This window comes from Acromyrmex echinatior, chromosome 12 (genome assembly GCF_024713525.1).
Source record: "Acromyrmex echinatior isolate Ae372 chromosome 12, ASM2471352v2, whole genome shotgun sequence".
NCBI classification, from domain to species: Eukaryota; Metazoa; Arthropoda; class Insecta; order Hymenoptera; family Formicidae; genus Acromyrmex; species Acromyrmex echinatior.
In genome coordinates, this window is record NC_141863.1 from 7584137 (window position 1) to 7609053 (window position 24917).

The following is a 24917-nucleotide window of genomic DNA, read 5'->3' on the forward strand; positions in this document are numbered from 1 at the left end:
TATATTCCTTGACTTCCGCCGGCAACTCTTCAGCAATAGGTCTTCGAGAAACAGGGCAAATTTTTTATATTATTACAGATAATTATTATAGATATTAAAATTTGTTCAAGTTATATAAAAATCTAAAAAAATTCTGATATACTTGTCAAACCTTTAACGACTTTTTATCACCCAAGTAACACAACAGCGTTTGCAAAGCGCTAAAAAAGTGATTATATGCGCTTTTTTAGCGCTTTATTAACGCTTTGTAAGCGCTGTGTGCTACTTGAGCATCATAGAACTTGGACTGTATACAGTAACGCCTGTAACTTCCATAATAAACGTTAAATAACATAGTGGTGCGTTATTTCGTTAAATTCACTCCTTGCAGTAACATTCAATGCATCTTGCATTGCATTATCTTGCATTGATTCTCGAATGAAGCAGATTCTGAAATCGATCGAGCATCGAAGATTCTTTATCCGATTGATTCGAATTTTTATATTTTTAGCATGTGCTCTTGAAATTCAAGAAAAGGATGGAAAGTCTTTTTTAATTACTACAAATTAACAGTAAATTCATAAACTTCCATTCAATACACTCGAGTCTGCGCTTCACAAGTAACTAGATATTCCGAGCAACATGATCAAACGCTTAAATCAACTTTGGCAAAAAGAACTGTAGTTTGCCAGAGGCATATGTATGATTAGTGAACGCAGATGTTTGGTGAAACAATCGAGCGGACGCGATATTATGCAGTTTCAATTATTAGAATAATGAAGCGCCTAGGCATCACTGATATGCGCAGCAGGCTGATCAAATATTGGTCAATCGTTAATTAGTGGCGCTCGTTCATTTTCTCTGAATACCGCATGGAAAATACACGCATTATTCGAATGATCGCTATTTGCCTAAGGCCGCAATGAATCGCAGCGGCATTACCGAAATCCGAGCCGCTCAAATATATAGAGGTACGCGATAAAGTTAGCAAAAATATTTTGCGAGCTTCGAAATATCCTCGTTGAGCGTAAGAATGTCAACGTTTTTTAGTACAGTTTTTATTATTATTAAATCGTTCAATCTCTCGATTCTTAACATATCCTTGAACGAAAGTAGAGCATTCGTTATGTACAATCGGACTCTTGTCACCGCAAGAGCTCGTATCGCCATAACAGCTACTCGCAGTGACTCGTCCTCGTCCGGGCGAATCTCGGTAATTACCACAAATGGAGCCATACTTACGCAATGAAGGGGCCGAGTAACCTGATGTGAGATAATCACGCGGCACAGATTCGCGGAGGGACCGGCTGCGATGCTTTGAATTCGCGATAATGTTCTCTGAGATGAAACGAGCCGAGCCGAGCCGAGCGGATAAGAAGCACGTGAGTCGAGACGACAGTCGCCCGGAGCTCGAGTGCTACTAAACAACCGAGTTTTATGCTGGAACCTCGATGAGAGTACCGCGGCGAGTAGAGTGGTATTGTGCACAAGTAGCGAAGTCTACGAGCTGCGTTCAAAACGACTTTCACTTCGGGCCCGAGGAGCCTTGCTTCCCTAGATGGGGGATCCAGTTTTTCCAAACTTCTTTTCCGCTCGAGCACGCAACTCGGTGACGAATTACAGGTGACGATGATGTCAGCGGAAACTATTTCTTGCCTGCACTTCCTCTTCTTACACCGCAGAGCATAGTTTTCTGCCAGATTATCGAGAATGATTTTTGGATTACGACTGCCACTTTTGATAACTTCAAAGCTTTGAAAGAATTCACCAAAACGTAACATTTCAAATTAGAGCTGTTATTTTCGACGACTTCGAAGATTTGAAAGCTTTGAAAGAATTCGAATTTTCGATGTTAATTCTGAACTGGAAGTTTAAACTGCTTCAAAGCTTCGAGGTTCAAAGTTTTCAAAGCACCTTAAACTTCGAAGGTTCGTAATTAATTTCGAAAATTTAAATTTTGTCGAAGCTTCGAATCTTCGAAAGTGTCAAAAGTAACAGGTCTAATTTAGATCCTACATGAGAATCTTTTAAACAAGATTCAAGCACATTTAAACTGAAACAGTCGACAAAATTATACTAGATTAGGATATAGAGAAAGTATTCATTCTAGAGAAAACTCTTCTGAGGAAAATTGTAAAAATGCATAATTTACTTGGAACGAGTTATAAAGTAGAATTTTTCTATTCACAAATATAAGTAAATAATGAGCAAAATGTCGACTTTATCTACTGTATTTCTTCGCAGAAACGTGGTAATGCGGCCAAATACTCCATTCTCTATTGCGAGTACAATAAGATACCATCTGACGTTTGATAAATTTATTGCCTTGTCCGAACGGCATTTTCATCTCCGTGACGGTCCCTTGTACGAGTAAACAACCCGTTGCCGCTTGAGATCGGCATGATATCATCTGACGGACTCGCCGGATGACCTCATCACGGCTGCATATCAACCGTTAGATAGAGATGCAAGCGAGATGTGTGCGTCTCTCCTATGGAATTTTTCATAAAACTCCCATACGCTCAGTATAATAGCAAGTCCTATTGTCTGAAGTGCCGCTATGCGAATTTCGTGTCGTGGGCGATAAAGATATGAATATAATTTAATATTCCGCAACGCGCAACGCGATTGCAGATCTGTGGTAATTTCCAGACTATACAAACATATAGAAGTTATCATAAAGGCATCGTTAAAACGTCTAATGGTCGCTCTAATCTCTTAATTTATATTTTTTCAATCTTTGTGTTGTTTGGAAATCTTGGCAGATTTTCAAATATCGATATATCATTAGATTAATCTTGATGTTTTATTATACTAATCATCAATCATTAGATCACCTCAAAATAATTTTTTTAACTATAGGATAATTTGTCTTTTTTATTTTTAATGATTTTTTTATAGCTTTGAAACAGTCTGTAACTTTGGCTATTTCTAAGAGAAAAATGTTTCAAGAAATAGCTATAACTTTACTAGGAAACAATTTGAAGATTATTTGCGTGGTAAAACGTAATTTTTTTTTAAATTAAAATTCAGAAATCAAATTGTCTATATTAATCCCCGGAACTGATGTCAAAATCCGTAACATAACTGATGCTATGTTTGTAAGACTCCTTTAATTTATGCTAATTTAAAAAAAGCATAATTGATTTCAAAATATTTGAATTCAAAATAAAATAATTCATATAAAAAAATACTAATTGTAAGTATATTTTAACAAGAATAATTCTAATTTGAAGATGTAACATAAAAAGATTAAATTAACATTTCTTACAGAGAGATTTATATTTGAATGGATCTTCAATAGAGGCCGTTAAAAGCGCAAGAATAAATATCTTTTCTTCTAAAAAATAATTGCAATAAAACTTCTATATAATTTTCGTGAAGATCGACGAACCTTTGTTTGTCAGAATAAATCTCAAAGTATAGCAAGAGCGACATAAGTCATAGATACAATCAGAATAAATTTTCCTTGTGCTTCGCGGAAAAACGGAATCGTCGTTTCTCACCATGCGTCCTAAACTTTTACAAAAATATAACGAACTACACAAAAATATAACGAAGAACACGTCTTTTATTTTCGATCGTTTAATTGCTTTTCAGTTTATTTCGAGAACATGGTCAACTTTTATTGGCAATGTTCACACTTCTGTAACGGATACGTTTGGCCTATCGATTAGACACGCGATTTTTTTTGGCAAACTTTCATTGTTTCATAGATTGAACTAGTGCGTACAAATCACATAGAGCTTTGCTGCGTTCAGCAGAAAAACAACTTTGCGACTGCAATAGGAGCGCCGAGTGGATTAAATGACATTTTCCCGAAAAATGGAGGAGATAATATTAGTATCAACGAAAATCTCTAAATGACATAATTTTAATTTTTATGGATTGTTAGCACTGTTCAAATAGTCATATGTGATTTTCCTTTAGCTTTAAAAAATAAATTCTCTGCTTCAAAAACACAAATTATTTTGTATATAATTTTCGTTTTTACAATAAAGAATTTGTACATTTATGTATATATATAAATGTACAAATTCTTTATTGTAAACACGAAAATTATATACAAAATAATTTTTTAAAGCTAAAGGAAAATCGTATATGACTATCTGAACAGTGTTAACAATTCATAGAAATTAAAATTATGTCGTTATATATATATATATATATATATATATATATATATATATATCAGAGTGAAGGAATTGTCATCGGCGACAAATGGAAAGTAATCAGTCCCGCTGCGTGATCAGTTAGAAACACCAGTGATGAAGAACTGTCGGGGTTGCTGACACAAACCGACTACGATATATGGGATATATCCAGTGGACGTTGTTTCCCCGCGATAACTCTGAGTACGATGCGTAAATAATCGCACTTGTCAATGCGGCCTAAGTTTAGTGCACTCATAAAGCCGGCCGGCCGGCCGGGGCGGATTCCGAGTGCACACAAATCGATCACGGATAGAGGGAAATGAAGGGAAATGTTTCACGCGCGTATTTCGGGACGGTTTATAGATCTCCGCGCTGTTTGGGAACACTTGCGATTTATGGCGCGAGCGTTAAACTGACAGGTACGGCGAAGGTGCAATCCCGCGATGCAAACTTGTTGGCGTTATTGGAATCGTAAAGCGTTTCTTTCGCACTCCAGAAATTTATTTAAGCTTCCGTTAATAATCAAAGATTCTTCAAGAAGAAAGAGAGAGAGAGAGAAATCGCCATTTATCACACGATCTGAGATGATATCTCCTGAAGCGTAGAAATGTATACGAAGAACTTGATCAATAAATAATCATACAATCATTCTGAAATGAGAAGAATAATAGTGTATGTTTCCAGATAAAAATACAAGTATTAATATGAAAGTATATATAATAAGATAGGAAAACAGACGATTGGAGATGTCAATTATTGTGACAGGGAATACAAGAGAATTTAAATTTAAGAAATGCGGATTCAAACGTTGGCGTTGCTTTACTCGAAGTATTGATGCATCAAACTCGAGAACAATTGGCTCTTTTACTCAATGCCATTCGCGTAGTTCCTATCCACGGCGTGACAAAGGCACCGTTCTAGCGCAGACACACAACGTCTTTGTCCCTTCAAACTAATCCCGTGCCATCGTGCATTTAAAAGGTCCCCTTAGTCACGATCGGCTGACCACGACCCGCCCGCACACGCGTGAGAACCTCCGCAATGACCGACGAAAAGGTCATCCGTGTACACTTCATACGCGTGATCGGCGTGCACGTGCACGCTAGTAAGAAAAGCCGCCCTCACGTCATGCATGATAACCGAGCAATTTACGTATTCGAAGATAGTCTCGCGATTGCAGCCTGTTCTACAATGTGCTTTTTGTTTCCTGTTTCTTGCCTTTTGTTATTTCTTTTTACATCTTGTCTTTTTGCTTCTTATCCGGTTTTTTGTTTTATTTCGGCCGAGATAAAAGTTAACGAGCTTCGAAAGAAACGAGAAATACGTAGGAAAAAATACAATTGTTGATGAAACGGTTGCAAAGGAGAAAAAAGCAAAAGACAGTAAAAAACAAGAGATAGGAAACAAAGGGCTACTATTGTAGAATAGGCTTGAAGGAAGCCTGCAACGTTTACAGCAGCAACAATAATCCGGCAATTAACTCATAACGTCGCACTACTGATTTAATTAAAAGGAGATTCATAAATGGTACGCGTTTCTCATTAAGATGAACACGATTTACGCAAAGTGCGATAGTAAGTATCGCGCAATATAGTTATAAAAGAAACGTAAGTATAAGTTTCTGACGAAATTAACCGCCTTCTGTATTCATCTTCAATAAATTTTTGTATTTACTTAATCCTCCAATCGCAATCTGGATCTTTTTTTGTGCAAATTTTTTTACTGCTTTCAATTTTTTTACTGTATTAGAATTTCGAAAAATATGGAAATGTTTAACACTGTTAAAAATTTCATAAAATTGAATATACTTTTAAGTTACACAATTTGAATTTAATTTCATGACATTAGATTAAATTTAATGTATTTATAACTGAAAAGTAATGAAATTTTAATGCATTTATCATGAAAATTTATGAAATTTAACGTATACGTTTAAGTAACTGTAATTAAATTTTCAGTTAAATCATTCATTACTTTTAATTTCATTCATAATCACGAGCTTCATTTACATGTAAAGGAAGTTCGTGATTACATTTCTTTCAACAGTGAAAGTTACGTTTCACTCTTTATTATGAAATAGTTTTTCAAATGTTACAACTTTTATTTAATAAAAATTGAAATATAAGCAAAAATGAAAGAGACGAAAAATGTATAACTTAGCAATAAAGAATATATTCCTTTCTTTTCGAAAAAATTTAGGAATAAAAATCACTTGTGCAAAAAATAAAAAATCCAGATTGCAGGCGAAGGATTATTATAATGTTTATATGATTTATTTGAAAGGATTGTTACTGGAAGGAAAAGAATTGTTACTGGTCATATTATCTCCGAATGCGGGGGACAATCATTGATAATGACTTGAACCGAAACGTCCGATTCTTTTTATTTATATGTAATGTCATGAATAATACATTGATTAATTATTACGCACAAATTATTTTTCTGATATATTATTAAGATAGAGCGTTGATTATTGCTCTCAATTTCCCGTTAGTCATTATATTTTTTATCGCCTTTCTTATCTCGAGAGCTCAATTTATTTTATTTTTATAATTTTGCGGAGGACAATTATTTTAAAGAAATATAAGAAACGTCACACGAAGGCTCCTTCACTTCTTGCAGGAGAGAAAAGCCAACGATCGCTTCGGGCTGGCGAATCTAAACTGTCCGACAATTTTCGAGATGGAACACAATGGTTCATCTCTCTCTCTTGAACATTACTTTCATTTCGCTAACAATAAGACTACGCATGCTTTCTTTTTAATTAAGAGCAAGCTGCTCTCCGTTCGCATGATTAAATTCAATTGTTCATTACAATATTTTTGTAACATACTTTCCAGAGTACTTTGGAGAGATCGGATAAAACGCTGCGATACACGTACTAAGCAAATTTACTTGCGCCATAACGCGTCAAATATGGGTATTCAAGGTGGAAACTTTCTCTCTCCTTAAGAGTCATCATCTAGCATATGGCATCCGCGTAATACCGGCAATTTACGCATTCCTAAAACGTGATATTACGAGAAACTAAGGTTTTATATTTTCGTCATATAGTCTTTATATAGTCTTTAATTTTTATGATAACAATATGACAATTAAAAAATTCTGACAAAATGTATCTTTATTCTTTTTTATTTTTTTTCTTATTTTTCTGATATTATAGAAAAATAAAAAAATGTCTAAAAGAAAATATCTATTTTTATTAGAATTTTAAAATTATCACATAATTATTTTGATTGAAAGTTAAATTAAATTCTATAACGTAGAAAAGTAAGAAAAATATATAAAGTTTTTTAAATGTAAAACCGCAACAGTCTGAATTCCTAGGAAAAAGACAAGAAAGGTGTTTCACACATTTCCAAGCTACTTTGGAGGAATGAGCTCAAAGCGAAATATGACAGAAAGACGTAGAGGAATTTCGCGAGAGCCACTTTGAATAAATCATGCTTGCTCGTGAATGTACCAGTAAAAGCTTTTCCCGACCAACTACCATGAGCATCTGGTTCTCTTTATTTTTCATTGTCGACAGCATCGATATTTTCATTGGCAATTTATGAATTGTGGATCCACAAAATCAAATCGGGCGGAGAGAAGATTCATCTGCTGCGCTTCGATTAAAGTTCAAGGCTGTTTATCGACAACGAGGGTAGCAGATCCACGTGTATTTTATTTTTTTTTCTATCCCGCGAGAGAGAAAATAACGACTACGAGAGCGAGGTCAAAAACCCTGAAGAGAACTCTCCTCATTTACCGCGGAGCTTTCGAATTCTATTTCCAGCGGTGTACAAAGAGCTTATAATTAGAATGGTCTAAGAGAAAGAAAATCCGGAATACCCCGGAACAAGTTGATCCTAATTTTGGATCGCGATATACAAAAAGTTCAGAGTTTATTAACCAAACAGCCTGTCTAAAGAGGAGAGCAGAATGATGGCTTTATCGATCGTCACTCTTTGTGCGAGATCCACGAAAAGAGCGAGGTAAACGACTTCGGAACTGCCAATTGCGCGCCGTATTCTATTGTGAGCGCCGGCTCAACAATCTCGGTTTTACGATTTCCGATTTAGCAGCGAGGTCCAACGCCTCGCCGAAGAAGTCATCCTGGCACCCGGAGAGGTGTAGTGCGAGCGCATTGCGGAATCGGGCTGGACGAGATGAGGGGCGACGGCGGTGACCGAGGTTTGTGCACCGGGATTAATAGATCCGTCGTAAATAATTCGGGATTTGTGTGCACGGTCTATGTAAACTACCAGTATCCGCCTTTACTGCAGCCCCAGAGAGTCACGCTTGTTCTCGTAATTCACTCCAGAGTTGAACCGGAAGGTCGTTTAAGTTGTTCTTAGGGCGTAAAACCGCAAGGGACGCCGTTCTGTTGTTGCGCTGGTGAGCATTCACGTTCCATTAGGCATGTTCCACAACCTTATTTTAAGGAGGTTGTAAGGGCATAAAACACATATATTAATATTTACGCTTTAAACAAACTACATACATGTGTGGAAATTGTGGAAATTGTTCATAACATTGTTTTTATTGAGCAACACATTTTTATAGATTATTTATTTTATTTAATATTAGTTTTATTGTAATAAACACAAATTTTTTTAAATAATAATAAAAATCTAAAGTTTTTTATATAAATATTTTAAGTACTAAAAATGATTTGTGCAAAGTTTCATTGAGATTCACCAATTAGTTTTTATAACAAATAAATATTTTGTTTATTTACTGAACAATTAATATCTGCGTCTCAATGTAATATCTCGTCTCAATAACTTTACATAAATATTTTTTAATTCATAAAGTACTTATATAAAAAAATTGAGATTTTTATCATTATTTTATAATACATTTTTATATATTTCTATTAGAGTACAAATTTAAAAAATATTATATACTTTTTATTGAAATAACTTTTGATCAGATGATCAACTGTCTCTAATTTTTTTGTATTACTTTTAAATGCAATTTGGAATAATTTGTAATTTTTAACATATTGCATTTGCCTTACAATCTCCTTAAGAAGCCATAAACCGTAAGAACTTGACCAATCACAGACGAATATAAGAAAAATAATCGACTGGTCAATTTCTTACAGCTTTATGACTTACATCCTTTTCACGCTTTGTACGTAATCTTGCTTTAGGCTAAAAGTCCATAACCTTGTTTTAAGAGACTAAAGTTATAAAGCCATAAAAAATTGAACAATCACAATTGATTATTTTTTTCATATTCAATTATGATTAATCAATTTCCTACGGCTTTATGGCTTCTTAAAGCAAGGTTGTGGACTCAGCCTTATATCTAGACATTCTAGACGCTGCCTACTTTATCTGGACGCTCTCACGCGCTTTTCCAGTCACTTTCATCATAGCATTGTTGCGAAAGACAGCCGTCACAAATTACCCGACAGTTCCGTCAATTATCATTAGCATTGTATTCAAGCGTACGCACTTAATTGCACATTGTAGGCTTGAGGCCATTGTGTGTCGGGCCAACACGAAGCGCGAGATCGCAATTTGTATCGTTCGTTGTAAATCTCCCGCGGATGATTTATAAGTCGCCGCATTTTGACAATGATTTAACGGGTGATCAAAAGTTCTCGTCGCGATCGCGCCGTCCGCTGGCATTTTCACGAAAACTTCTCTGAAAAATCCTTCGTTTTGCATCTCGCATCTTCGCGGCCAACAAATTCGCCGTCTCGAAAATACAACCGATGAATCTCCAAAGTAAGGCCAATGAAATAAGTATGCGATATATCTAAGGCTATCATTTGTCGACACATTTTTCAAGCATGTCATTTAATTGTAAAACAGAGAGATTTTCGGATTTTCTTATTCTGTAGTCAATTAACAGGCTTGAAAAAATTGTCGTACAGTAAATGTTATAAAGTAAATGTACCAGTTGGTGGATAACAAAATTAGGAATACAAAATTTGAAATATTAAACTTTTAATAATACAGAGAAAAACGGAGAGAATTATTTCTTAAAATTTACTCTGAAAATATAGCAGTCGTAGTACAATATTTTAAAAATTTTTACCATACACTTCAGTAAAATTAATCATATTTATTTTATAATTTATTGTAGTTTTAATGAATGACAGAAATTTACGTAAAATTTTTCAAAATACAATGTGAAGTTGAATCATATTTTCAGAGTAAACTGTAAGAAAAAATTCTCTCCGTGCATGTATAACTCTAAATAAATTCGCTGTTTATAAAAATTTATAACAACATGAATTTATTTAGAGTCATACCATTAAAAGCTTAATTTTAAAATCTTTATTATTTTGTCCAATAATTGGGTTCATTAACTGGTACATTCACCTTATCAGCCTGAAGCTTGATTTCTTGTTACTTCTAAGGAAAGCCGAATGTGCTCTTTGTTTCCTGTTTCTTGCTATTAATTTTTTAATTTCTTGTTTTTTTTTTACTTTTTAAACTGTTTCTTCGTTTCCGTCGCTCGAGATAAAAGTTGACGAACTTAGAAAGAGACAAGAAACACAGAAAAAAGAAATGTGACCGTTGATGAAACGGTTGCAAAGAGGGAAAAAGCAAGAAGCAAAAAGAAACAGAAAATAAAGAGCACATTGTAGATCAGGCTTAAGAGTACGTTTCGCTTGATGTTCGCAATGCTCGCAAATGTTATTTCATCCTAGTTTAACATTTGATAAATAACAAAAGACAAGATGATACTCCGATTCTCATTGCGAACGCCAAGTAGAACGTATCCTAAGCGCGCATCCCGGCGGAATCTCAAGAACGAGAGTCTCGAGTCTCGAGCTGTCTGATATTTCGAGAACATGCCATGTTTCCGAAATATCGCGGAAAATGCGCGGAAAACGCGATTAAACGCGACTTCGCGTGTGGCCGCGCGGTCCGTTTGATCATCGCCAAAGAAACGGAGCCAGGTGTCGATACGCCAAAACGCAAACACATTGTTGCTCCTGAAGAGAGCCGAATGAATCGACGGTTCGAAGAATTCGCGAATATTATTACATCGAGGAAATTTATAGAACCCACTCGAGGTCGTGAGAGTCCAAAGTTTCGCGAATTTAGAACTAAATTACTTTTGACGCCAAAGTAGCGCACTTTATTCGACTTGAACTTCGCATTTCGCACGTAATATTTCGACAAAGTTGGACGACTCGGGAAAACGTCAGCTGAACGCGACATTTTCAATTATCGATTGAACTTGCGAACGAACGGCCGATGCGTTCCGTTCGACTTGGAACACAGAGAAACGTGAGAAAAACGCGGTTCGATCAATGACATAAATTCGGGAACAGACGCGCGCAACTGCGGATATCAAATCATCGCGAATTGCGTAATAATCTTTTTTTATTGCGATCTTTATTCCGCCATCTGGCACGTGGCCAACTGCTGCAGCCGCGACACAAAAAAAGGCAGTGTATTATTTTTATAGAGGTAATGAAAAATACCCGTTTGAACGTGCGACGCAGCCCTCCCGTATCTTACACATGCTACTTTTGTTTAGCGTCACATTAGCCCCTATTTATATCGGGCGTATTTTTACGGTGTCCCGACCGGATGCATCTATCGGTTCCGAGATTTCAATGCCAACATACCAGGCGCGGCTGCTGTAATATGTGTCGCACGTCGTTGTCAGTGCAAAAGTGGCGCTAACAAGGTCAGAAATTCGACTACTTATTTATCTTACGCTCATTATATTGTATATATTACTCTCTGAAACTTTTAGAATTAGTTGTCGCTCGAAAAAGTGACATCTCACTCTTAATGATTGAAAATTGAGCCAGTCTTGAAAAAGAGTGGCTTTTATTCTTTATTTTGTATCCATTGTATTGTATATGTTACTCTTTGAAATTTTTAGATTGAGCTGTCATTCTGAGAAATGAAATCTCACTCTTAATGATTGAAAATTGAACCCACTCTTTTCCAAGATTGACTCAATTTTCATTCTTTAGAGTAAGATTTCACTTCGAAGAACATTTTATTGATGTCATTCATCTTATTAATGTCGGATAATAGATTAATGCAATAAAAACTTTTAAAATTTGTTAAACTAGAAGGAATTAAGAATTAAGTGCTCCTAATTTTTTTTCGATTCTAATATAATAAATTATAATAATTAAATAAGCAAGTAAGAATTTAATCCTTTCAGACTCTGTATATATAATAATGTACATCAAATTTGGAAACATTTTCCATTGAAATTATTTAATTCTATCGATATCATCGAAGATTAGATGTATATAATAGTGTGTACATTAAAAAAAATTAGTGTTTCATCCAGACAAGATTTTTTGTCTTAAAGACCATTTCTTGTCTTATCTTGATTTTCAAGATAAGAAATTTCGTTTTACTTGTCTTGACCATTTCTTGACATTGTATTTCTTATCTTGAATTCAAGAATCTGGAATTTCTTGAATTTTTAAGCAGGTTCCTTGTGGTTCGTTGACTACGTTGCATCGTAAGAGATAATAAGAAAACATAGGTATAAATTGAATGTCGAGTCGTTTCGTAGTTTACTATGTTTAAATTCATGGTTTAAAAGTGTGCCTATACTGTCATCGACAAATCTATTAATAAAAATTAAAAATATTTCTCAAATTATCATTTTTAATATTATGAGGTTACTGCCAAATGTAACTATTTCAGATTATTTCTGAGATTATTAGATATAATTATTATAACTTACTATATATTTTAATCATTCATGATTTAATTAATAATATTAGTAGAAATACATAAATGTTTATACATAATATAATATACTTTTGCAAGTAATTTCGCAGTATTGATTTTATATATATTCCTTTACATAAATGTAAAGGTTAATATCTGGTACAACAAGGACATATCGATGAGTATAATTTAATTTGGTTAAATCAGGAACTTCACTTTTTCATTAATCGATTTACATTCTCATATGCTATTTTACTTATTTAGTGAAAATGTATGAATATACATTTCTATATTATATTATATGACCTGTTATAAATACCAATAAATACAAAAATGTTGAAACCTAACATATTCAAAATCTTTCAAATCAGAAATAAAATAATAAAATATATTAAAATAATAAAAATAGAAACTGTCACAGAAATTCAAGTAATTTCAAGAAATTTCTTGATTTATTGTCAAGAAAACTTGGTCTTGATAACAATTTCTTGTCTTGTCTTGAAATCAATTTCCAATTTCTTGTTTTGGTCTTGTCTTGATTCAAGACAAAACCAAGACAAGATTTCTTGAATTTCTTGACCTTGATGAAACACTAAAAAAAAAATAACACAAATTTCGAAAAAATTAATTGTTTAATATGAATTACTTATTAAAGTGCTTTCGTATTGAATTGAAAAAAAAATTTTTTTAATTTTTTTAAACTAGTTTTTTTATTTTAATGGTTCCATTAAAATCAAGTTTGAAGGGATTAAGATCTAATGATTTAGTGTCGTTGAATCCATTAACATGTTAAAATAAATTTATTTTACAGACAAAATTCGTGACTTTTTTTGAAAACACGGCCTGTATCTTAAAGTGCAGCGTTTTCTGCGCGTTTACAGAACGGTTGCCAGGACGCAAGGCCGCCATTGCTTTGCGGACCTGATTCACAGATAAACAGCCGGAAAATCGTAAACCACTCCCGATGAGTAATCGCATGCGGCGGTAGCTGCTTTGTACTCGACCTACGCGCGCCAAGAAAAAGGACACTTTCTTGGCTTTTCCTTCCCGGTCTAATCCTCTGACGCGAATCCACGAGTTCTTCGCGTCGCAACATTCTATATCTAACCCTTCCATGTTTATGATCTGCTTGACAGGCGTGGAGATACACAATCAGTATGATGTATGAAGGAGCAAAAATGCGCGACGGATTCTGGCAGGATAGCTAGATTTAATTCCAGATCGTTTTTGTATTCAATTGCGACGCAATTAGTAATGATATCCAAGAACCTAAATTTTGACTCTGAATTTGAATCTGAATTTAAAGATTTAAATTGCATTTTAAATTAGTTTGATTTAAGATTTGAAAATTTAGAATCTCTGAGGATTCTAAGAAACTTAAAGATTTGAAGATCGTGAATTGACAAACGTAAAATTTCCAAAAACATAGATTAATAAATAAATTTAAAAATTACAAATAAATAAATAAATTAATTAAAAAATAAATTTAAAAATCTGGAAGAATAAAGAAGATATTTTAAAGAATAAAGAATCCAAATATTTAAAAGTCAAACGAATGTGTAGGGCATCAAATTCATTAAATATACGAAATTTAATTAATCCTTTTGAATCCTACCTCTATCCTGGTAGTTTTTGTTGTGGTTTTTCTGGTAGAGGTCCTCAATGCGCTGAGATTCTCGTAGGGAGAATCCCAGTCCTGAAAGATCTCTGTAGTCGCCATGCTTTTCGTCGTTATATTTCCCTTCGTACAATTAAATTTATAACGTTTACACTCTATTTAAATTCTTCACACCGTAGGCACTTTTTAAAAAACCCTTTCGACAATGTCTCTTCGTTACGTCAGAAAAGATTCTGCAAGTTTACATACATGTTCATAGCCTCTTAGTTATTAATTATCAAGAAATGATACACAAAAATTACGATTTAAAATTAAATTCCTCAAATCACATATTCGAACTATTTAATTCGAAATGTTGGCATAAAATTTTAATTTTCTTGTAATTAATTTTCAAATACTAATCGACAATATTAGAAACAAATGTCTCATATTTACGTAAAAAAATTATATTACAATATTTTCCAAAATTTTCGATAAAAATTATGACAATTGATATCAATGGGAAACCAAATGATCTTTAAACAAAAACAGGAAAACTTGCAGTGAGATTATTTAATCGAGCCGAAGATCGATTCGAGCCATCTCGCTCTTTCGATATCCGCGCGCCCGCCTCATGGGCGAATGGATGCTGCGAGACTACGCGGGCGAGAGTGATCTTCGACGATACCGGTACTCAGGGCGTCGGACTGAGAGTCACCTTGTACACTTGTGGAACAACTGCGAAATATGCGCGCGATTCGAGGTGGACCACGCACGACTGAAGTTGAGAAACAAGTCCCCGCTGTACCGCGGAGCGGATCGCATCGCGCCCCATCCGCGGACCGCTTCCAGAAATACGGAGAAACACATATAATTAGGCCGCCACCCGCCGCGACGACAACACGCGGTTAAAAAGCGCATAGCGCGAGATGCCGCGTCGCGACGTCAAAGCAATCCTTCTGCAGTCGAGTCTCTCGGAGGCAGATTCTTTCCCCCGCGATTTTCCTTCGAGTCTGAAAGATCTTAATACCCCTCGTGACATCAATGAGATTAAGAAAAATTATAATTTCGAATTAATTGGTTGAATTATTGAATCTTCGAATTTTTAGCAGGTATCAGTCATTAAAGTTAAATAATTGTAATTTTAGGAAAATAAATAAGAATTTGAAGCTAATTTTTGGCACAATTTTTCGTAAAATTAATTCCCGCGTATTAATTGAAGGACAAAGATTTACAAATAACTTTTCGTATGATTTTTTGGGATTAATAAATAATTAATAATCTTCAATAAATTCAGGAGGAACTTTATATTGCGCAAAGCAACTGTGCATCATAAACTAATTTTAAAGTGTAACAGTTTTCAACACGTCTCGTGTCTGTACTACATAAACAACTATTTGTTTCTCGTTTCCTCTAAACTCTACATAAACTCCGTGCATTAGAAACGAAACATTAATGACGTAGTAGACTCGCGTGGAATTGAATATACATAGAAACTGTCGTTAGCCGTCTATTCTCCTATGAAACTATAATTAGATGCAGAATGGATTGAAATAGATAATATATATGAATACGTGAACTAAATGTATTTAGCATCACAGATATATCTTAACACACAAAGTTGCAAAAAAAAAACTGCAAGTAATAGATTTGATATTTATATTTGCATTGTTACTAAAATATAATATAATACACAATAAAAGTCGGTACGTGGTAAAATTTTTAAACACAACGAATTTCTCAACGGCATACAACCACAACGCAGGATGTTGGCAGCTAATATTTTATATTTTAATCACATAACAATTAAATAAATAGACGTCTTGAGAAATTCATAATATCATACGATCAATAGATCGATACAAAATAAAATTAGAAAATATGAGATACGTTAATTGTTATTTAATCCCAATTTGTAAAAATAATAATTAATGTTACGTATAATTAACATTATTATTAATATAATTAAACATTATTATAATGTTACAACTTATAAACTAATAATTGTGATCAAAAGTCTAAATATGAATTGCACGTCTGAAATAGATGCAATTTTATATATCAAGATATTTGCTGTTTCCGTACGAGACACTAAAAAATCTTGGAATAATATAGAAAAATCTTTAAGTAATAAATTTCTGAAGAATTAGATAAAGAATTATCTAATTAATAAAATCTGCAATTAATAAAAAAAAATGTTGATGATTGTTCTAATCACACTCATATATGATAAAAAATAAAATTATAATAATTCGATAAAGTTCAATTAACAATTACAATCAATAGAAAAGATAAGGATGTTTTGTTCTAACTGCTAAATTATTTATAATACAGCAATATCTGTTCTCTATGTTATAGGTAGATGGCGGTACCATTTGAAAGCTTTCGCACGAAGCTTAAAAGCTATCCGTGCGAAAACTCTTCCGGAAGAACCGTCAGATGGTGCGAAAGCTTGCCAAACTCGTATCGCTTTGAACAAAGAAGACACTGTGCCCGATTTTACCTTCGGTCGTCGAGCTGCCAAAGAAGCTTTCGACCTGGGAAAACTTTCCGGAATTCAAAGAAAGAAAACGGCTGATTACTTAATAATACAATTAATGCTAATAAAAACAAGCATGTTATAAAATTAACAAAAAAAAAAAAAATAACTCGCTAAGACGAATCACGTAACCGATAGAGTACAATTATATTTTTAAATAGATAAATTAGATATTTAGAGAGAGAAAGAAAGAATCGAGATATATAAATATTTACATAATACAAACTTAAAATCTGTATATAGATCTAATATAATTTGAATTCTCAGTAAAATGTATTGTATTTCTATATTCCTATGCTTTTTGTCATATTTTATATTTTGCAAGAGAGATGTATAATTAAATCAACAGAAACATCATTTGGACACTGGTATATTGTGCAAATTTCTCTCGTATTTAGAGACCATTGCCAGACATGCATAACATGAAAGTTAAATTGATCGGTTCTATTTCGGAAAATAATTTATGCGACGGGGATTAAACGTTCCTCTTTGATGCCGTAGGGATATCACCTGCGCGATTAAAGAGCTAATTTCGCACGTCAATTGCCCGATGATCATCCGTGCGAATTTTCGGTTTCAATATGCGTTGAAACATCGGACAACAATCGAAACAAGCGAAAACAAGCAATTTCGCCTTTAACAGGGTTTCCTTTTTTGTGTTGGAAGAATCGAATTATTCTCCGCCCTGCACTGTTATGCGAATATAAAACGAACATGAACTGATTTAGAAATGTAGAGCAAATTTTCACGTTTGTAAAATAATATTCATCTAATTAACACCTATTCTTAATTTCTATTCTTAAATCTCAGGTCGTCAGAAGCAACTTCCTCTTCGAGAAATTAGACTTTATCTAAATTATTTTCAGATAAAAATTATTTACAGCAATAAATTCTTAATAGTATATGTGTTTTAAAGATACTCGTTAGCATCAGTAAAAATTAATTTAACTGACTATTAATTTAATTTGTGATATTACATAATCCAGCTTCAATTTAGAACTGTGTTTTAAAATCGACAAATAATCGACGTGCAATTTACTTGAACTGAAAATAATAAAATTGATAGAAAAATTAAAATACGAGACATTACAATTGCAATGCAGATAATAAAATTGGTAGAAAGGTTAAAACACGAGCAATCACTTTTTACCAATTTCATTATATGCATTACAATTTTGAGCTAGGAAATTTTAATACTGGAAATTGTAAAATTTACATAAAAATATTATTAGACACCAAAACCCATCTTGATCGAATATGACCCTCTTCGCTTTATTATGTTAAGTATTTCTCGCGGTCGATTTCCATTTAATAAAAAACAAAAATTATATTTGATTAAATCTACTTTTATGTATCCTGCTAAACATATTAACACATCAAGCTTTCGAACGTTCCTTTTGCGAGAATCACGAAGTATAATTAAAATTGACTGTCAATCTGCGCACAATTGCCGCTGGAATAGACATTTACATTTCCACGGGAAGATGAAAACGAACAGAAATTATCGAAACTACATGCATTACATTACGAAAGCGACATTGCAATTGTATATGAAGAGCCGCAAACCGAAAGTGCGAAATTAACGCCGAAAATCACTCGGAGGATATTCTCGTTGTGACACGTGCGATTGATCGACTCATCTGTTAACGTTAAAAATAGATGTGCGATCTGAAATCATGCTTCCGCGTGGTGAATCTAATTTTAGAGAAGTTTTCTTTTCACAAAGAATATACGGTTGCGATTAAACGTATCCATGAAAATTCGTGCGCGCCGAATAACGAAGGGAATCGCTATATCGAAGAGGGTAGTGTGCTTTTGAAACGATTGCGGCACACATAATTCTCGTTGACTGAGTCTAGCTTTTCGGGCAACGGGAGAACAATCCAGAGAATGCGACACTAATTACAGAATATAATTAATCATTCCAGGATAAACGCAAATAACAAACGATTCGAGCATACCGTTTGGTACTGCTGATGCGGTTGCCGCTCCGCCAAACAGACGATAAAATTATCAGCGCAGAATAATACTTCCTCATGCAAGACAATTTGCACTGCTAATTGCGTTAGCCTTTGTTCACGATATCAAATCAATTTGCAATTTGCGCGAACTTGCTTCGTATTGAAATTCTCATTATCTACACCAAAGAACAGTTTTGTTAAAGTATACAGAGAGAGAGAAAGAATAGTTTTATTGAAGCATTAAAAAATTTAGCTAAATACACTGTTAATAAAATGTTAATTTGAATTTAGAGACGTATAGTGAAAATTTTGTGAGACATGCAAAAATGTTAAAATTAACATTTTTATATACAAAAATGTTAACTTTGCACGTCTCAGAAAGTTTGCTATACGTCTCTATAAGTTAAAATTAACATTTTATTTTTAACAGTATACAGATCAGAAAATAAATTTTGTTAGATCATCAAAATAATTTTGTACGGCTCAAGGTGGTTGCTACAATGCCAAACATTTACAACATTGCTGATTATGTTTTAGTGTAGTTTCCATACAATTAATATATATATAATTTTGATAGTTTGATAAAATTATTTTTAGATTTGTATTTACCTAAATTTTTAGATAATTCAGCACAATTTTTTTTTTCGTGTATCTTAAAATTTAACTAAATACAAATCTGAAAATAATTTTGTTAGACCATCAAAATAATTATGTAGGATGCACACAAGGTGGTTGCTAGAATATTCAAATTTTTTTGCAGCATTGTTTTTATGCTTAAACGTCCTACATAATTATTTAAATAATTTAACAAAAGATATTTAAGATAATTTTTAGATACTTTAGCAAAATCATTCTTTCTGCTTATTTAACATCAATTCCGAATCTTTTCACAATACACAAATAGTTATGTTAACGATAGAATTTCTGTTTACAGCATTATTATTTTAGATTGTGACGTCAGCGAAAAACAAAAAAATAAAAACAAAAAAATAAAAATTCTAGCAAAATATCAATATAGAAATATATTTCAATAAAACAACACTTACAATCTTTATTATATTTTTTCGCTTTTGACATCATAATCTGAGATAATAATAGAGTGATGATAAACAAGTCTTAAAAACAAAACTATATTTAAAAACAAAATAAATATATTATACACTTAAATATAGAGAAACGTCAGAACGTTAATTTGAAATCAGTCAAAAACATCATATATTAAAATTGAGACGTTGGAGTCGAAAGAGATTTTTTAAATAAAATTTCGCTATTATGATAAATATTTTTTAGCGTTCTGTGTAGACTATTCTTATTTTGAAACAGTCGGACGGAACTCATCGCAAAGATACTGTTCTGTATCTCGAAATCAAGAGAGGAAATTTTCCATCAACGCAGTTGCTTCAAGTGGCGTTATTTTTAAGTGTGCTCCTCCCTTCCATTGCCGGGCCTTACGTCAGTGACAACATACGATGAATCCGAGTGTTTTCTCTTCCGTTATAGCGAGGAAAACCCTGGATTTTCTTTGGAGAACGCGGACCTTCCTCAATCGGCTCTCGATTCTGCCTTACCTGACTGTGTTTCCCGCGAGATGTCATCGAGAAACCATTGACAGTCCTTAGATACGCGCGAAAAGTACATTTCTTCGAAAAATATACCTTAATTAAAAATGTATTAAAAGTAAGTAATGGGCTAACTTCATATTAACAAGATAAATATATTTATTATTAAATAAGTATATATTTATATTGTTTGGTCATATTACTTTGTTTATCTTCTGTAAATCTTCCTCATAGATCTTTCACGTCTAAACGAGTAAAGGATGTTATTAGGACGTTATTTGGAAAATTTACAAACTGAAAAATATATTCTTTTAAATACGTGAAATAATAAAAATACAATAATCTTGGATCTTCTGAAATTGCTCTTGTCTTGTTGAAATCTGTATTTCTTGTATCTCAAGACCTTAGTCCGAATTAAACTATATTATATTATATAAACTATATTATTTGCATAAACAATTATTTAGTGAGATGTGCAATATTTTTTGAAACGAATTAACGTAATGTCAATAAGTCCTCAGGTATTTTGATTGATTTCTTGTCCGTAGGCGCGACAAGTTTGTTGACCTCAGCGGGCAAGAATTATTAATTTTGACATATTGATTTTTCTTTCAATTTTCTCGTCTGTGGCAGTTCTGTCAGAGTAGTTTTATTTCAAATGAAGTACATGAACGATGCAGCCATGATAATAAAAAATGGCTCATGGCTAATTACGGCGTTCAATTAAGCTGTCTCCAGTTTTAATTATCAGTCATAAATTCGATTTTTTTTCATATGAATTATTTAGCCAACATCACGTCTGTGCTATATAGTTATTCTCCACGCATTGCACGGGAAAATATTGTACGGAAATAATAATTTATTTCAAGAATTTCAAAAGTTCATAGGTACATATTCGTAAATCTATCACAAGTTCAACACAAACATTAAATTTATTTAAGATATATTCTGAATTCTAGTTTATAGTACAGTTAATATATTTCAATCAAATATTAATTAATTTTGAAACAAATTCGATTTGCTTATTATATAAAGTCGCTTTTTCGATCAATTTTGTAATATTCTTAAGAAAATAAATTCTTGTTTTAAGTACATAATAATGAATTTTTTTCAACTAAAGTAAATATATTTTAAGTTTATTATCAAGAAAATATTTTTTGTTAAAGATGTTACTTAAAAGGAAAGAAATAAATTAAGTAATCACTTTTCTTAACAATGGAATAATATTTTTCTGTGTATGTGAATTTAACACAAAGTTTCTTTGCAACGCTTTCCATGGCACTTTAAAAATCTCAAATCTTTTTGTGGCACTTTAAAAATCTCAAACCTATTTATTACATTTATTATATTGTAATTCTTGCACCATTATAAAGAAATATCAGAAATATCAGAAATATCAGAAATTATTACATTAATTGCAGCAAAAAATTAGAATATTATTTGGAAAAAATGATTTTTCTCAAGTAAAAATTCAGTTATAGATATAAATTTGAAAATAATTTTGTTAAACTATTAAAATAATTATGTAAGACGCTCGAGCATAATGAGCAATGTTGCAAAAAATTTTCACATTCTAGCAATTAGCTTTAACGTCCTATTATTTCTATAATTATTTTAATGGTCTAAGTGATCTAACAAAATTATTTTCAAAACTGTATCTAGCAAAATTTTTAGATGCTTTAGCAAAACCTATCTTTCCATAAGTAATAGTAGCTCTTTATTTAGGCTAAGAAACGCTCATTCCTTTCGAAGTCGCTTCGAAAAAATCATCGGCATGGCTCGATCGGCTCGATGAACGTTACTCGCGTACGAACGTTACTCCTCTGGGCACGCCGAGTTCGGCATTTTAAGGGTAAAGGTTCACGAATGGTTGAAGCTCGTCCAAGGCTCGCTCGAAATCACGCCGTCGAATGGCATGACAAAGCCACGGCGGGATAATCGCACGACAGGCGTGAAAACGAGCAGCAAAGGGTCAGCATCGCGAGGTGATATCCGTGGATAGGCGAGACGGGCGAGAACTCGATCTATTTCGAGATCGGGACGACCGACCCAACCGGCGGTGCCTGTGCCTTTGCTAATTGAAACGCCGTAGGCATCGACCAGAAAGTGAGACGGAAGCCGGAACGCGCACTCATTCGTTACACGACATGAAATTGCTTCTGGACGAAACCTGACGTGCGCGTAATTCCACATGATCTGACTCTCGATCGGTGATGCGGATGGCCGCGAATTGGCCGACAGAAAGTCGTTGAAACGCGCGGAGTCTATCGCCATCGATTTATCTCGCTGCCAGAAAATATTCGGCAAGCCTGTCTCGCCGAAAAGCAGGTTTGTCGGTGCCAACTGCCAAATGTCTGTTCACAGAATTGAAAGGGACATATTACCGTCGAATGATGGTACGCTAATATAACAATCGATGAAGTAAGTTGAATGACATTCATAGAACGTCGTGGATTTTACAGACTGAGTAACGATGAAGTAAGTTGAACGACATTCGTAGAACTTTCGTGGATTTTACAAATCAATAGCGAAAAAGTGAAATGATACATTGAAAAAAAATTACAAAAGTAATAGGATACATTGAAAATAAATTTTAATAATATTTCTTTGAATAATACTAATTCTAAGTACATTTACTTACGGTAAATATTTACTTAATAAAAAATGATAGTTAAATCAAATTAATGGTCTTTATATTAAATAAATATATGTTTATATTCAATAAATTTACTTATAGAACTATTCGAATAAATATTTATTAAAATTTAGTTTTTTTTTAGTGTAGATATTTGATTTTATACTGAACTTGATATCTACAGGAGGTCTGGTACTTTAATGTATCAAGATGATACTATGATTTTTGGAGTCAGAAATTCACTTAAAAAAGAAGAAAAAGAAGAAAAAGCTAGATAAGGAATTTAACTCAAAATAAATAAAAATACAGCGCAATTACATCAATGATTGTTCAGATGTTCAATTATTGATGTTATGTATAATATAATCCAATAAAGAAGAGAAATATTCTTCATTATTGTATTTGTTCTTGTTAATGGCGCTCATTTCCTTTGCTCGATTGTTTTTAAATTAGAGAGTCTACTTCAAAACTTCCCCGGTGAAAATTTTTCTCAGAATTTTTTATGTAATTTTTCAGAATTTCTGTATAATTTTATAACTTTATAATTTTATACTTTCTCACATTTTTTTATATGAATTAGAACATTTCTTAGAAAATCGACATCTTTTTTTAGAATTTTTCATATATATTAATTATGAAATATCGTAAGATTTGTAAGATTTTTTGTAAGTATAATTTCTGATGAAATGTTATAAAATCTAAAAAATTGAAAAATATTTTTTAAAAATTATGGGATGAGAAATTTCAGAATATTTCAGAATTCACTTGTATGAAAAATTCTGAGAGAACGTAAACTTTTCGAATATTTTTGAGTATTTCTGAAAAATCGTTCCAATTCGTATAAAAATTATGAGAAAACTTTTCACCAGGGTTGTATATTGCGGTTTGAAAAGAAAAGACCTCAAGGAAAATTAAGATTAATTTTCAGAAAAGTGCCAAGAGTGATTCGCGAATTGGAAGTGAAAATTTCAAAATTTCATTATTGCTATCATAATCCTCACGTGAATAATGTTTGACTAATTGGTAGATGAAGTTAGATTCTGCATACGAAAGATGTAATCAGTTACGAAGAGACATTATGCTTTACACGAAGTATTCATGAAAGCTAGACGCATGAGCGGAACGAGTTAACTTGATTCTTGGCGTTACGTTCTTGGTGTCACGTTATGTCGCAGCGTAGCAACTCTGTTCGTACACGAATCCGTTTAGCGCGTGTTGCATCGTTACGCTCTTTGCCAAGTGGCGTATTTCATTCAGAATTACTCTTCTCTTTACGACAGGTGGGTTCAACGAATCCGCCTTTTTTCACAAATGCTCTAAAAGTATTTTTTAATAAATTTGAGAATTTAAGATCTCTATTAGAACTCGAGTTAAAAATCGCGACATTTCAGCGAAGGAAACTTTAATCATGATAAATTAAGAAAAAGTTGCAGAAGACAATTCGCGCGATGAGAAAAACGTCTGATTAGATTAATTATAATTCTGACTGAAAATGGACAATACAGAATTTTTTGATTAAAATTACTAGAATTTTATTTAAGAAAAAACTGGAATTCTGATTGATAAAAAGTCTGAGGTTCAAATAAAAAACGAGGCTAAGTTTTAGCTGTTTCTCTTTTGCTACTTCAGCTGTTTTTTTTATATCTGATAGAAAATTATGTGTCATACGCATAGAATTTATAGCACAAATCTAAATTTTATCTTTGTCATTTATATAATTAAATGCAATATATATCCAATATCGCAGTACTTGCTAGAAATTTATCTATTTTAGCTATTTTTCGTACTTATTGTTAGATAATTTTCGTTATAATTGCGACATCACTTTTT

General features: G+C 33.0%; 2 protein-coding genes across 26 annotated transcripts in view; one reads left to right on the forward strand and one right to left on the reverse strand.

Annotated features, from left to right (window-relative positions):
• The window catches only part of Fas1 (fasciclin 1 Fas1 domain-containing), a 380082-nt gene extending 362878 nt beyond the window's left edge, over positions 1–17204 (forward strand). For 4 of the 8 annotated variants that reach the window (XM_087412180.1, XM_087412183.1, XM_087412182.1 and 1 more), the window contains one exon: positions 16752–17204. In XM_087412180.1, the coding sequence (XP_087268306.1) occupies positions 16752–17017 (266 nt within the window). In that variant the 3' untranslated portion in view covers positions 17018–17204. The remainder of the gene's footprint in view (positions 1–16751) is intronic. The other 4 variants (XR_015547032.1, XR_015547034.1, XR_015547036.1 and 1 more) reach the window with 3 other exon arrangements.
• tmod (tropomodulin) overlaps positions 1–24917 on the reverse strand; it is a 70295-nt gene that overhangs the window by 35208 nt on the left and 10170 nt on the right. The window contains exons 1-2 of one of the 18 annotated variants that reach the window (XM_087412209.1): positions 14956–15179; positions 14412–14647 (exon numbers count right to left, since the gene is read on the reverse strand). The exons of 15 other annotated variants lie outside the window; for them this stretch is intronic. In XM_087412209.1, the coding sequence (XP_087268335.1) occupies positions 14412–14516 (105 nt within the window). In that variant the 5' untranslated portion in view covers positions 14517–14647; positions 14956–15179. Of the gene's footprint in view, positions 1–1221; positions 1394–14411; positions 14739–14955; positions 15180–24917 lie in introns of those variants that run through there. 2 more of the 18 variants (XM_087412210.1, XM_087412212.1) reach the window with 2 other exon arrangements.